This window comes from Nyctereutes procyonoides, unplaced genomic scaffold, assembly GCF_905146905.1.
Source record: "Nyctereutes procyonoides isolate TBG_1078 unplaced genomic scaffold, NYPRO_anot_genome, whole genome shotgun sequence".
Classification (NCBI taxonomy): Eukaryota; Metazoa; Chordata; class Mammalia; order Carnivora; family Canidae; genus Nyctereutes; species Nyctereutes procyonoides.
In genome coordinates this window covers 8,229,058-8,245,460 of record NW_026575120.1, presented here as the reverse complement: position 1 = coordinate 8,245,460, position 16,403 = coordinate 8,229,058, and the positions used below count along the sequence as shown (strand labels likewise).

The 16,403-nt window shown below is 36.7% G+C and overlaps 1 protein-coding gene across 4 annotated transcripts in view; it reads right to left on the bottom strand.

Moving 5' to 3' along the window:
- The window catches only part of WRN (WRN RecQ like helicase), a 141,888-nt gene that overhangs the window by 93,827 nt on the left and 31,658 nt on the right, over positions 1–16,403 (bottom strand). For 3 of the 4 annotated variants that reach the window (XM_055335201.1, XM_055335202.1, XM_055335203.1), the window contains exons 2-7: positions 14,967–15,074; positions 14,199–14,311; positions 9,709–9,854; positions 8,913–9,061; positions 7,910–8,059; positions 6,391–6,463 (exon numbers count right to left, since the gene is read on the bottom strand). In XM_055335201.1, coding sequence (XP_055191176.1) covers positions 6,391–6,463; positions 7,910–8,059; positions 8,913–9,061; positions 9,709–9,854; positions 14,199–14,311; positions 14,967–15,074 — 739 coding nt within the window. Of the gene's footprint in view, positions 1–6,390; positions 6,464–7,909; positions 8,060–8,912; positions 9,062–9,708; positions 9,855–14,198; positions 14,312–14,966; positions 15,075–16,403 lie in introns of those variants that run through there. The other variant, XM_055335204.1, reaches the window with a different exon arrangement.

The window sequence follows — 16,403 nt, the reverse complement described above, 5'->3', positions numbered from 1 at the left end:
TCACTTCACTTTACTTCCCTTTCAGATTTTTGCTACTTCAATTCCAAATGATCTACATTCATATATATTACAACCAGTGGTTAATCAACCTAGGCAGAAGAAGGCAGAAATGAGAACCTGAACCCACCTATACCATTTCAAAATCAGAAATCAGTAGAACACCATGTGGGTTCTTAGTTATGAAATGTAGTTTGGCAAACATAACCTGAACCAACAGCCAAGCCTCACTTCCCTCGTTAACAGTCATGATCAAACTAAAATGCAAGCCTTTCCAATCGGCGATCATCTCCCCAAGGAGAAGGATGATCTGGTACATCCTTCTCCATCAACACCACACTCTGCCATCCTTCCTTGAACCCTTCCCCTGCTTAGAGTTTCTTTTTTTATATATATATATAATTTTTATTTACTTAGGATAGTCACAGAGAGAGAGAGAGAGGCAGAGACACAGGCAGAGGGAGAAGCAGGCCCCATGCACCAGGAGCCTGATGTGGGATTCGATCCTGGGTCTCCAGGATCGCGCCCTGGGCCAAAGGCAGGCGCCAAACCGCTGCGCCACCCAGGGATCCCCTTAGAGTTTCTTATAGCTCGTCACCATTTTCTCTTGTCCCCCAAAAGTCCAGCTCCTCTGAAGCATGGGACATAGAATTGTACCATCTGCTTTTCCTGATTGCTGCATCTTGTGACCTCAAAAATCACATTCTTTTCGTGTACTGAAGATTTTAATGCCTGGTTCACTGTCTTCCCCTTCACTACTACTCATGATAATTCCACCTCAAAGTGTAGCCTTTTCCATGCTTTGATCCTTCCATTTCCAACAATTTTTTCCTCAACTGACCTCAGCCACCCATTTCTGGAGTCATTTGACCTTATAATTGCCAATAAAGTCACTACTTCCAAACTTCAATTGTAAGCATTCCATCCTCTGAACATCAGCTTGCTGGCTTGCTTTCCAGGATGCCCTCCCCAATACAACTATTCTTTTACATTTTCAGAACCAAATCCATTGATCCTACCACTTTTTCCATATACCTGATCCTTCCCATTCGTACTCCTTGCCATGTTCTTTTTTTTTTTTCTTTTTCCTTTCTTACCCATTTTATAGTAATCATTTCCTTGTATGGACTCTGATCTCTTTTGTTCCTTCCTTCCTTCAAAGCACTGTTTATCTCGGAAAACCCTTTCTCTAATTAAACCCAGCATTTTACCGACTTGATGCCTATACTCAAAAGAATTGACTGTAATTGAAGATAAAACACAGCCAACATGACTCAACTTGCTTTAAATTCATGACACAGATCTCAAGGAACTCTTAGGAGTGACTGTTAATTATTTTATATTTTCCACTTTCCTACTATCAGTATGACTATTTCATACCTCTTTCTTTCTCTCTTAGCCTCTAACATCTGCTTGCTCTTCCTTTTACTCGTGGAACAACCTCACCCCTCATGACATTAAGAAAATAGAAAAAGAAAACTATCTCATCTTCCCACCCCCAATCTAATTAGTCTATGTTCACAGAACCACTCTCATTTACAGCAAAAGTCCATGAAAGAGTTCTACACATGCATTGTCTCAAATTTTCTACTCTCATTTTCCCCTAAGCTGACTCCAACCAAGCCTTTGCCCCAAGGAGTATAGGCATGGCTGCTTTGGGAAAGGTTGGTTGCCTGTGGCCTCCACACTGTCAAATCTAATTGTCAGGTCTAGTTCCTCATCTTTCTCAGATACTCTGAGCTATTTAAAATGGTTGATAACTTCCTATTCCTTAAAAAACGCGTTCTTCCCTTGCTTCTGGACACAATACCTCTCACACTGTCTTCTACTACCACCCCTTCTCAGGCCCTCTGCTGCACTCTCCTCACCTCCCTGATGTCTAAATGTCAGTGTGCCCTCAACACCAATACTTGGGCCTCCTCTGTTCTTTATTCCAGTCACTCTTTCACCTCATCTCGTTTCACTGTTTTAACTGCCAGCTGTATCTCAATGATTCCCAAAGTTACATCTCCAACCTCAACCTATCCCCTGAACTCCAGAATCACATTTCCAACTGTGATATCTTCTTAGATATCAATAAGCATCTAAAATTTAGCATATCCAAAACTGAAATCTAGATTTTTCTCACCGAAACCCATTATTCCCATAACCTTTCCACCGTAACTGATCCTTCCATTCACTCAGCTGATCCAACCAAAATATCTTGATTGTCCTCTTGGTCTCTACATCTCATCCCTTACAGAGAATTCATCAGCAAATTCTTCATAAAATATACCTTCAAAACATATACACAATCTACCATCTCTACTGCTACCAGCTTAATCCAAACAATTATCATCTCTTGCTAGGACTACTAGAGTAGCCTACCAGACTTCCTTAAACATTTGCCCTTTTGTAGCAGCAAAAAAAAAAAAAAAACCTTTATATTAAAATTTAATGTCATTCTCCTGTTCCAAACCCTCTACAGCCTTCTCATCACTCTATTTTGCATTTATTTTAATTAATAAAATATGAAGCCATAGTCACCACCTATAAGGCCCTAAATCATCTCCTTTTCTAGCCTCATTTCCTCCCACTCTCACCTTTAATCATTTCACTTCAGTTATCCTTACTGTTCCTCAAATAAGGCAAGCAATAACCCTCAGACACTGAGTTCTTTCCCCAATACCTGAGACATTCTTCCCTCAGATAGTCACATGGCTCGTTCCCCCATTTCTCTGAAAGGAAGTGAAGGCGCTTGGTCTCCGGTGTTCAGTGCACTTTCCCCCACACCTCAAACTCTAACTTATAACAAACACCCATCAAGTATGTTATATGAATGAGTGAATATCCCCTTTCCAAACTAATCTTCTAAAAAAGTTGTTTACACATGCCTTCTCACATTCCTGACATCTAATAACTCCTCTAGGGATCCCTGGGTGGCGCAGCGTTTGGCGCCTGCCTTTGGCCCAGGGCGCGATCCTGGAGACCCGGGATCGAGTCCCACGTCGGGCTCCCGGTGCATGAAGCCTGCTTCTCCCTCTGCCTGTGTCTCTGCCTCTCCCTCTCTCTCTGTGACTATCATAAATAAATAAATAAATAAATAAATAAATAAATAAATCAATCAATCAATCAATCAATCAAATGAATAAACTTTAAAAAAAAAAATAACTCCTCTATTCATGTTACTATGATTTTCACTCATACCATTCTACTACTCTACTTCTGCTCTGGTTAAATCACCTTCATGTTACCAAAGACTGTGGACCCTGTTCTGTAAGCATGTGCCCCAAATAACTACTCTCTCCCCAGAATATTCCTTTTGTCAGCCAGTACACCAAAGCTGCTGGAGTAGCAAGTTACAAATGATAGCCACATGGCCAAAACTGATTAATTCTAAATCCTCAGGTTCTCAAACTCTCAGAAGGACTTAAGACAGTTGATAACTCCTACATAAAACATGCTCTTCGCTTGGCTTTCTGCACACCATATCTCCTAATCTCCTTCTATGCCAATGGCAGGCAACTCCTTTACTGTCCCTTCCAGCATGCAAACATTAAAAACTAAGAGTTCCTCCAAATTCTTAGTCCCAGTTCTTTATCTCTAACTCACAGTTCTTTAACTAAAACTGTCCTCTGAGCTATAGCCTGGATATCTAAGTGCCACCTGGCCACCTCCAGTATGCTGACAGTCTTCCTTCCTTTAACATGTCTAAAATCAACTGTGACTTCTCAGCTCTAAATCTTGTTCCTTTTCTTCAATGGTTTTCATCCTTGTTGTTCATGGCAAACACAGGAATGATCCTTCACACATGGCTCTTATCATCACACCAAATTCTGCTGACTCTACTGCTCTGTTAAATGTATTTTGAATCTATCCCCTTCTCTCCATCCTCAATACAACCATCCAAATCGGGTCACCACCGCCCCTCCCTTGGATTGCTCTCATGGCCTTCTAACAAGGTTTACCACTGTGACCCTTGACTTCCTACAATCCATTTTCTACTCTACAGCCCAAGTTATTCTTTTTTTCTTTCGTTTTTTGTTTCATGTAATTCATGTCACTATTGTGTTTAAACCCAATACCTCTTGGGAAAAATGTAAACTCCTAATGTAAATGTGGCCTATCTGCTTTCCTTATTCTGCTTCTCTATCCCTCACTCCATCATATTCAAGAGTTTACTACACTGAACTACTTTCAGTTGCTTATAAATACTATGATCTCTCTTTGCATCTATGGTTTCCTGTACTCTTCTGCCACCTAACTCCTGTTCCTATTTCAGGTCTTCCCTTAAACATCACTTTCTCCAGGAAATACTGCAATACTTCCAAGTATGGGGCAGCCTGGGTGGCTCAGCGGTTTAGCACCACCTTCAGCCCAGGGCCTGATCCTGGAGACCCGGCATTGAGTCCTACATCGGACTCCCTGCATGGGGCCTGCTTCTCCCTCTGCCTGTGTCTCTGCCTCTCTCTCTCTCTGTCTCAATAAAATCTTTAAAAAAAAAAATACTTCCAAGTAAGACTGCTCTCCTATGTGCTAACCACAGTGCCTTGTTTTCCCACATCATAAGACCTCCCTCCCTATACCTATGCCTTTTTTGTTCATCTCTCTATCACCTACAAAACTGTAGACTTTCCTCTCAGGAAGCAGATCGTGAGTGTTTTTTTCACTTCCATATTCCCATATCATAAAATGCTCAATAATTTTTAATAAATGAGTAGATCATGAGTGTTTTGTTCACTTCCATATCCCCATATCATAAAATGTTCAATAATTTTTAATAAATGAGTAAGTTCATTTTTATCTGTTATATTGTTTAGCGTTTATTAGCTACCATCCTGGAGTAAGCTGATATTTTAACAGGGAGAAACAATGCACAAATATCCTTTTATTTTCTGATGTTATGATCCATTTTCTTTAATGAAGAAGAAAAAAACACAATCTTATAACCAAAAGTGGTCATGTGAAAATATCATTTATAAATACTTCAGGGAAATTAAACAACAATGAGGCTGATAGCTCTGGCTCTTTAACGGGGGGGGGGGGGGAGAAAAAACAGTGGTAAACTTTGTTACAATTCACTAGGATCCTAGTCAAGATACCTCACATCAGATGTCAAAATATACTCACACATATAATACAATAAAGAATAAAGGTGAGGGCCAAACAATGTAGCACTGCAACAACAGGTAACACAGATACCAGGACTACTGGTAGCAACTTAAAAATATACAGTGCTTTATTGAGAAATATCTAAAACATTCATTGGAAGCATTTTAATCAGAGTCAAAATTACAAGTATAACCTATAAGTAATTCTACAAACCCCAAATTCAGAAAACCAAGAATCTCCTCTGTTGAGTTTAATTCTGTTATGATTTAAATAAGTTCTGTACTGTTCTCCAGATCAACTTCAAAAACATATCATCTGCTCAATTTAAGCAAGGTAATTTCTAGCCACAGTACCTTTGGCTACAGAGAGTCAGCAAGCTCTCCTCAAAAGTGGCTTTCCAGGGAAAGAAAGTAAGTCTTCTACCTTATTGGGTAAAGAAGGAGGATCTATCACAAAGGACATGAATCCCTTCTCAATGGCAATTAAAAAGAGTACAATATAATTTTATATGAGGTCATGCCATATCTTTAAACTTACTTAGCAAAATCACGAATTTAATTAACCTCTTAACAAACACAATTATTTAAAATCTCGAAAAGAAGCTACAATAGGAATAACAACTCTATACAGATCAATACAGGTACTTATAATACTCTGTCCCTCTTAGTGCTCACTACCTTTCTATGCAATAGATATTGGGTAATTATCTACATTCCAAGAATGGGGAAACATGTTAATCTCAAGTCACATGGCAGGGATTCCCCTTTGGTTTATGTGACATGAAAGCTCATGTGTTTCCACTCTATTATGTAGGTCTGCTATCACTGACCTATTGAGACATCTAAGAAAAGCACTGAAGTTGAACAAAGTAGCTATAGTTTTTGGAGAAAAACAGCGGTTATCTTACCTTAGGAAAGAAAACAGAAATTTAAACCAGGACACTATAAAGTAACCTGTACACTTTAAATATTTATAGCAAGACTATAATCATCTCCAGACTGGGAGACAACTGGTTGTATCACTGATGTTATTATCAAAGCCACAAAGCCCTTACTGAAGAAGCCTAATGAACAGCAATGTGATAAAGCAGAAGTAGTAAGTCCTCCTCTGCAACAAGTAACATGACTAAATCCCAATCTTTGGCCAGAGAGACCTCACACCAAATGTCAACATGGTTCAGACACTCAAGAAGTTATAATACTAAACAATTTGCACATGTGTGAATATTGACTTTTTTGAAAATAAACCTCACAAAAGAGCAAATTCAATAATTTTATCTCTTATTTTTAGAGCACCACATACCTTTTTTATTTATGGCAAACCTTTCCACAGCATTACCTAAAATCTCTAATTTCTGATAAATGATGAGACCAGCCTATAAAAAAAAAATAGAAAAGGGAAAAGAGTATGCTAAAAGATAACCAAAATAAAGCTATATGTCCTATCTTTAGAAAAATCCAAAACAGTGATTCCCAAAGTACCCAAAAAGCTGCGTTCACCTTATGTTATGCAAAGATCTATGTCTTCATTACATGACCATACCAGTTGCAAGAATGGGTAAACTGCTTGTTCCTTAAAATAAAAGTTTTAAATTTTTATTTTTTAATATTCAATATTATAAGGAGTTATCCAAATCAAATAACTTATAAGTGAGACTCCAACAAAATACCATCAAGTAAGAGAAATCTTTTGGCAACACATATCCACTTCCCCATATCTCATTAAATCAGCTGTGAATGTCAGCATATGAACAGCCCTCCTTTCAGGCACTGTTAATAGGAGCAACCAAGTCACACTGATTTTTCATGAATAAAAATGCTACAGAACTTGCATGAGTTCTCAACAAGTTTTACGATTTTTTTTAAATAGTAACCATTTTATTTTTTTAAACAGATTTATTTATTTATTCATAAATAAATAAGAGAGAGAGAGAGAGAGGCAGAGACACAGGCAGAGGGAGAAGCAGGCTCCATGCAGAGAGCCTGACATGAGACTCGATCCTGGGTCTCCAGAATCAATGTCCTGGGCTTAAGGTGGCGCTAAATCACTGAACCACCTGGGCTGCCCAGTTTTATGATTTTTTTAATAGAACCTACAGGAAAATTATTACCGTTTTCTGACAAAACTGAATTCTTTTCTGTTTACTAAATATAAGAGTTTCCATGCCTAAAAATAAATGCAAAAAGGGAAACAACAAGATATTCATCTATAAATGAAAATATAAATTAGGGAAAAAGAAATCCACTGGAACATAAAATACATTTCTGCAAAAAACAAAAACAATAATATGATAAAGATAAGCCCAAATTTCAGTATGTATATAAATATATACATGTAAATATAAAAATACAACTCACAGCAGTGGAAAGCTAAATTTGGAGGCAATTTTCCCAAATATTTAGCACATTTTAAATACAAATATAAGAAATAATGCCAGTTTCAATGTAGAAACTATCTATAATTATTTTTATTCTGAAGTTGCTTATAAATCAAATACATCATCAATACCATTTGTGGTTCCTCAGCCTAGGTTTATTAGCCTTCTATGTTTTCAGAGAGATTACATTTTTTACATACAAGTTGAACATTATTTTGGCTTCATGATAATAAAAACTACTAGCACTGAACAATCTATAGATTGGTGCTTGCTAATTAATATTGAGAATTAACAGTTTCACTGAATGTCTTAAGAATTTTTAATGCCAACCTGATTTAAAATATTTTAGTTGAGTTTGTACAACTGCTAAAACAAAATTTTCCTAAAGTAATTTATTACAAAGTTTAAAAAATGCATCATAGTACAAAGATCTTTGGTACATACATACGCATCAGTGGCTGCATACAGTTTCTGATCCTCAGTGAGAGGAAAATCACCCCAATTGCTACAACGGATAGATCTGTCTTTCAGAAGCTGTTTGCCAAAGAGGTGTTTAACCAAACCATTGAGGCTCCAAGTCTCTGTACATTTCAGCTAGAAGTAATGAAAAATCAACACTGGAAAAAATTATTTCTATTTTCAGATACTCCTAAATACCACCAAATGACCAGGCCACAAGTAAAGTCAGAAATGTTATATCAAAATATATACCAGAGATAGTCCTTAATAAATTTCCCATCACTAAAAACCTCATTTGCAGTACGCATTACAGAACTGAACTATGGAATTTCCCCAATGTAGGTATTAAAATTCTTGGACTGTAAAAGTATTATTCATGGAAAAAAGCTGGATAGTGGTAGGCATTCTACCCAGCCCAATGACTACTTGGCCAAACACGAGAATTTAACTTAATGACTACATTAACAAAATATGTGAAATAAGGGTGACAGAATTGATGGCCAAACCTCCACTAAGAGCATCATACCACAAGAGCTACATTATGCTTTCCCTTAAAAAAATTTTTTTTAATTATTGGTATAAATGGCTCAAATGGAAAACCTTTAAATACAATATTGAAATTTACACATACATGAAACAGTACTAAAGTGGGGGTGGGGAATGGTGCTAGCTTAGACTCTTCTCTAAGGCAATGGATTAGACCTAAAGGTTTTCATTATGGATACTCATTTGGGACTTCCTTATTGTTACACTAACATACAGCTTAAATTATTTTTTTCAAAATACCTAACATCCAGATAGATGGGACACTCTGCAAAACATAAATTTATCTTGTTTATGAAAATAATATATGTATTACATCTAACCTTTTTTTTTTAATTCTAGTTAACATACAGTGTAGTATTAGTTTCAAGTGTCCAACATGGTGATTTAACACTTCCACACAACACCCAGGGCTCATCACAAGTGCTCAACGCCTTAGATCTACCTTTTCATTGGCAACATCTGTCAGCTCCACAAAATTCTTCAAATCGATGTCAAAGTCACATAGAAGTTTCCACTGATCTCCTTTGATTCCTACACCTGCTTTTTTAATTGCTTCATTTTCAAGCAACATTTTTAACCCCTGAGGAAAAACTATAACATTTTATTATTATTCCCATAGGCTCTATCAAGTATTATTTATTTTCTAATTCTTACACATTCTGTTTATATTTAAATCTGTTTATTTATGTTCAAATTCAGAAACACATTCACCTTGAACCTTTTTTTTTTTAAGATTTTATATATTTACTTGATAGAAAAAGAACACAGAGGGAGGAGGAGAAGCAGGTTCCCTGCCGAGCAGAGAGCCGGATGTGGGGCTCCATCCTAGGATCCTGGGATCATGACCTAAGCTGAAGGCAGTTCTTAACCAACTGAGCCAGGTGCTACCACCTTTAGTATTTCTTTTCTTACCTAAAACAAAGTCCTGACTGATAAATGACAAGAAAAACATCTGATTTGAATACTTCCTCTGCTAACATTAACAGTATATTCCTGATCACTTAGCCCCTCTAAACTTCAGTTCTCTACTGTATAAACCAGGAATAATATCAATGCCTGATGAAGATGTGAAAATTAAATAAAACAGAGATATGAATGAATCAGGTCGAACACGAATACTTCAATAAATGTAAGGTGATGAGAGGAGCACTAGCTAATTCAAAAGCTTAATTTTATAGGATAAAGTTGACATAATACAACTATCAACCAAATAAAAATGAAACAAAAGAGATACCAACCTGACATAGAAGAAATATGAAACAAGTAACATTTGTTCTCTGACACACATAACTGAATCAGTGCAACTCGGCTCGGTTTCCTTTTAGTGTATACTGGTGGCCATTCCATGTCAAAACCCACCACACCTCCAGTAGACAGATTCATGCTACAGGGGGAAAAATAGTGCAAACTAATTACATTAAAATTTTAACTTCTATATAGCTTCTACATTCGAAAATTAAAAGACAAGCCACATATAGAAGATATCTAAGAGAGTGAACAGCCAGAAAATATTAAAAATTCCTTGAAAAGTCAGTAAGAAAAAAACAGATAATCCAGTAAAAAGAAGAGGAGGAAGACTTAGAGGAGGAGGAAGACAGGGAGAAGGAGGAGGAGGAAGAAAAAAAAAAGAAGGGGAGGAGAGGAGGAGGAAGAGGGAAAATATGAACAGGCAATTCCCAAAAGTAAATCCAAATAGCCAATAAATCCAAATAAATATGTAAAGACATGAAACCTCACTTGAAATCAGATGCAAATTAATCAATACAATTTCATATCTACAAGATGGTAACAAGTAAAAGCCTCACAGTATCAAGTGCTAAGAAAGATCTCTACCTGTGGGACTGCTCAAACACTGGTGAATATAAATTGGCAAAATCCTCTTAGAAAAGGCTTTGACAGTATTTAGCCAAAGATGTATAAACACTACGACCTGCAAGTTTTTCTCATAAATGTATCAAACTCTCATATGTGCACAACTAGACAGATGTTGAAGAATGTTCAGGGGCGCTTGAGTGGCTCAGTCAGTTAAGCATCTGCCTTCAATTCAGGTCATGATCCCAGGGTTCTGGGATTGAGCCCTGTGTCTGGCTCTCTGCTCACTGGGGAGCCTGCTTCTTCCTCTCTCTCTCTGCCTGTCACTCCACTGCTTGTGCATTCTCTCTCTCTCTCTCTGTCAAATAAATAAATAAAATCTTAAAAAAAAAAAAAAGAATATTCGTTGCAGGGGCACTGGGATGGCTCAGTCGGTTGGGCATCTGACTCTAAATTTCAGCTCAGGTCATGATCTCAGGGTCCTGTGACTGGCTCTGCATCCAGCCCTGCACTCAGCGGGGAGTCTACTTAAGGATTCCCTCTCTCGGGATCCCTGGGTGGCACAGCAGTTTAGCACCTGCCTTTAGCCCAGGGCGCAATCCTGGAGACCCGGGATCGAATCCCACGTCGGGCTCCCGGTGCATGGAGCCTGCTTCTCCCTCTGCCTCTCTCTCTCTGTGACTATCATAAATAAATAAAAATTAAAAAAAAAAAAAAAGGATTCCCTCTCTCCCTCTCCCTCTGCCCTTCCCATTGTTCACACACACGCGCTCTCGCTCTCTCTCTAAAATAAATAAATAAATCTTTTAAAAAATAGTAATTTGCTTCAAAAAAAATGTTCATTGCAATACAGTTCTTACCGGCAAAAATAGAAATAAACTACAATTCCATCAACAAAAGAATGGAAAAATTGCAGTATTGAAACAATGAAATATTATATAAAAGTCAAAATGAAACTACATATACCAGAAAGAAAAATTTTCAAAAAAACATAAAATTTGAGTGAGAAAAACAAGTGGCAGAATACATATAGTTTGGAAGCACTTATTAAAGTTTTTAAATATGCAAAATAACATGATATTTGGGGATATAAAAGTATAGATATAAATAGAAAACATGTGAGGGAATGTTAAGCACTAAACTCATGACAGAAGTTATCTCAGCGGAGGATGAGAAGGGACATACCTAGGACTTCCACGGTATTTTATCATGACATTTCTTTTTTTTTTTTTTAAGATTTATTTATTTATTCATACAGAGAGAGCGAGAGAGAGGCAGAGACACAGGCAGAGGGAGAAGCAGGCTCCATGCAGGAAGCCCGATGTGAGACTTGATCCTGGGTCCCCAGGATCACACCCTGGGCTGCAGGCGGCACTAAACCACTGTGCCACCGGGGCTGCCTATCGTGACATTTCTTAATAAAGATTTGAAGAAAATGGATATCAAGATTTGCTAAAGCCAGGGTTTTGTTACATTATTTTCTGTTTTTGTTTATATTTGCCTATTTTACAATTTTTAAAAACTAAACACATATATCACAAAAGAAACTCCACTTCTGCTTTGGGCAAGATGGAGTAACAGTGATCACATATACCTTTCCTCTATGAACAAACAAAGTTTTACAAAATAGGTAACAGTTTGCAGACACTGAACAATACACAGTACAGGCCTATGCTCTCTGAGGGAAACAAAAACCTTGGGGGATACTCTACTGTTGCCCTAGCTTTCTATTTGGAACACTTTCCAAACCACAGAGCAGGGAGGAGAAGTCAAAGCAGAGCACGGAGTTAGGAAGACAGGGTTCAGAGCCAGAGAGGCTGAGGCAGCTAGAGGTAGTTTCTGGAGAAAAGGGAGATAGACAAGAAAGAGGCTGAATCAAGAACAACCAGGGAGGGCAGCCCTGGTGGCTCAGCGGTTTAGTGCCGCCTGCAGCCCAGGTTGTGATCCTGGAGACCCCAGATCAAGTCCCGCGTCTAGCTCCCTGCGTGGAGACTGCTTCTCCCTCTGCCTGTGTCTCTGCCTCTCTCTCTGTGTGTGCCTCTCATGAATAAATAAAATCTTAAAAAAAAAAGAAAAAAAAAGAATGTGACTCTAACCAGGATGAAAATCATTTCATTGAAAAAAATAACTAAAACAACCATTATAAATATGCTGAACATGTTCAAATATTTAAAAGAAAACATGAATATGAGAGCCAAAATGGAAGGTATTTTTAAAAAGGAAACAAATAGAACTTCTAGAGATGAAAAATACAATAAAACTTAAAATTCACAGGATGGGAATGACAGTCACTACAGAAGGACATAAAGTCAACTTGCAGACATAGAAAAAGAAACAATTCAAACCAAAACACAGAGAAAAAAAATCAAAGAAAAACAATAAAAGACTGAAAAAGACAAGAACCCTATGACCAATAAGACAGTATTAAGCAATCCAACCTGTGTGTGTAGAAGCTACCAGAGGAGAAAAGAGTATCAGAATGAGGAAAAAAATTAATTAAATTTAATAAAATGCATATATATGTGTGTATACATATATATATATACATACTTACATATATAGAAAGAGAAATTTTTAAGATCTGATGAGACTAGAAACCCACAGGTCCAAAAAGCTCACCCTGCCCAAGCAGGATGAAGACAAACCACATGACACAAAGGCACACCAAAATCAAATTGCTGAAAACCTGTGATAGCAAAAATCTTTTAGTTGGCCAGTACAGGTAAGAAAAAAAGCCTGTCTGCCTATCCTAATGCACACAGAATTGATTGGGACTATACTCGTGTTTATTGCCTTGAGATATGACATGATACAGCACTGACAAAGGTGAGATGGTGGAGTTAATACATAATAACAAATGACAGATTTTACCTTCTCTGTGAGACAAATTTTGTTCTATACAAAGAGACCCAAAAGTGGCCAGTTAAGTGTAGCAGGAGTGAGGACACCTGAATACTATTTCTAGAATTCACCTGCCACCAGATCATTAATAAATAGATTAACTTACTGCTGTATCTTTTAACCATTCCAATGTACAACACTTAAAAAAGAGAGAAAGAGAGACAGATACAACAACTTTGAAGAAGATCTGAATGAATTCCCTACTTCTCCTTGTAAAATGCTTCAAAAGCCTTGGATTGCATTATTGCATAGTCCTTATTTAACAAACCAATTTTTAAAAATACTAACAGTCATTTCTAATGTCTTCTTAGAAATTATTTGCTGGGGGATCCCGGGGTGGCTCAGTGGCTTAGTCCCTGCCAGGGCGCGATCCTGGAGTTCCGGATCGAGTCCGCATCGGGCTCTGCATGGAGCCTGCTTCTCCCTCCTACTGTGTCTCTGCCTCTCTCTCTCTCTCTCTCTCTCTCTCTCTCTCTCTGTCTATCATAAATAAATAAATAAATCTTTAAAAAAAAAAAAGAAATCATTTCTGTAATTGTTGCTAACTAAATGCAACAGAGTTGATCACAACCATTATCCAATATTACTAGGTTGGTATTTTTAACGAAATATAAAAGGGACATTTGGAGGTTGAATAATTCTTGCATTGTTTTTGTCTTACTTTGATGAAATAAATAATGTGTTCATTGGTTCATGGGTGAAATAAACAATGTGTTTAGATATATAGAACACTAGATATATATAGAACTGTTCTATATATCTGAAATATTGAAAGTAACAAAAAATTAGCTAAAGTAATAGACTTATGAATGAATAGGTACATTACACATTTAATCCAGTGATTTTTAAGGTTTTTTAACATAAAATTAGAACTTGTCAAGTGATATTCTACATGCAGAAATAATTACCTATGTAACACACTTTAACTGTAAAATTCAGTATATATACAAGTATTGTCATATTTATCTTCTAAGGGTACAAATTCAAATGAAACTAGGAAATTCAAATCTCTTACCTAATATCTTCTGATAGAAAAGAACAATCACTGGCTTCATAACTATAAACAATGGATCCAGTGAATTCTAAGAAAGAGAGGTCGTCTTCAAAAACACTCTTCTGAATCGATGCCTTGAATTAAATAAAATTTCAAAAAGGCACAAATAACATTCACATTAAATAAGAGAGGTTCATGGAGAAAATAAAGTTCAGTGAAACATTCAAATTGTAGTTCTAAGTTTTTATCAACTAATGTTGATAATAAAGGCTAATAAAGTCATAAGGACAATGTATCAAAAATAAAGCCACCCACTATAAAATTACTTTCCTAAAAAGCTTATTTGCAAACTTCTAATTCTATTTTCATAAGAGCACTTATTAATTTTTTTCTGTAATTATATTAGTATTCTAGATGTAATAATGTTGCCTTAAAATGCTGAAGAGTGGCTGGTGATCTTGAATCTATGAAAACTTACACTTGCTTACCCACAAAAATTTACCAAAGTAAATACTGTCTAACTTATCTAAATTAGAACAAACAAGTAACTATATATATACTACTAGATAAAAAGGTAAAATACAGAGTAAGAATTCCCATTTTGTAAACCTCATTAAAATTTAATCTCATTTACCTATTCAATGACTAGACTGTGGTTTAATCACACAATAGCAAATCTAACTTACATGGTGACCTCAAGTTTACAAGTGAAGGCTGATTTTACAATTTACAAATTTGACAATTTACACTACATTTCCCATCTGAAAGAATAACTGGTGAACCACATACCTTTGTTTCTACTGCAGTACATGTCTCATTCTGCATAGACATCCATTCAGGAAGTTTTCGCGGCTGTGGAGTTGTTTCCAATTTTTTTTCATTCATCTTTAATAGGCTCTAGTTGCAAAATCAAAAAAAAAAACAATTACTCTGTGAATAAGCAGTCTTAGAAAGAAAACTCAGAGAGGCCTGTGGATATGACTGAAGAACCAAACATGCACATTTAAAGTTATGGCATTTGACCCATGTATAGGTTTTAAGAGCTGGAATTGCAAAACAAAAGGAAGCAGGTGTAATACGCTGGATCTAATAATTATACATTTAGTAATAGTTCTTCTTTTTAAAATAAGTGAGCCAATTTAATTGAGTTCTAGGGCTCTAACAGTTTCAAAATCCTATTATTCTATGACTTTGATCCTTTAAAGAATAATCTTTATCTCATTACCAATGATAATCCTTGGGTGTGTAAATTCTTACAAATTTTTGACATCTTTAATTTTCTTATCATCTGTCCTAAGATCTAAGTAAACTCAGCAAACTGTTGGACATGTTCACAAGTCTACTTGAAAAATGAATTTTTAGGGATCCCTGGGTGGCGCAGCGGTTTAGCGCCTGCCTTTGGCCCAGGGCGCGATCCTGGAGACCCGGAATCGAATCCCACGTCGGGCTCCCGGTGCGTGGAGCCTGCTTCTCCCTCTGCCTGTGTCTCTGCCTCTCTCTCTCTCTCTCTCTCTGTGACTATCATAAATAAATAAAAATTAAAAAAAAAAGAAAAATGAATTTTTAGACAGAGAACAGCTTTTCTATATTAAGGGTTTTTTTTTTATTAAACTCTTGGCCTAGTAAGTGAACAAGTTTCCGTAAGAAGTGCTTCACAGAGAATATTTTTTAAAAATCTGTTATTAGCTTTGAGGGCTCTTCTCAATGTAAACCACATGGAAGGAATGGTTATAGAAAACACAATGAATAGGAGACCATGACAAACTCTTTTTGTTAATGGCAAATGGATCCATACCCTGGTGTGACTTAACACACTAAACTGAAATAGCTTCAAGTTCTTAAAATCTTTCCAACTCCAGCAGAAGTTTTGAATATGTACCTGAAGATTCTTATGAGGAAACATATTAACATGAAATAATCACAGCAACTATTTATGATTTAGGGGTAGCCTGTTATCCCTATTGAAACGTAGCAATATAACCCTGAAGAAACTAAATAGTATCAGCAAGTATCCATATTAATTGCTCATTTTCTCAAGCACAAACCCCCAAAACTGAGAATACTGATAATTTATAAAGGAAATTTTTAAAAGATTGCTCTAGCAAAATTTTCTATATAGAACCAACTCTACCACTCTAATGCACTGGAGAGTGAAGAACAGGCTAGTAATTCACTCTCCCTACTAGGGAGGAGAAATGAAAATCCTCAACCACGGATCCCAGTAAT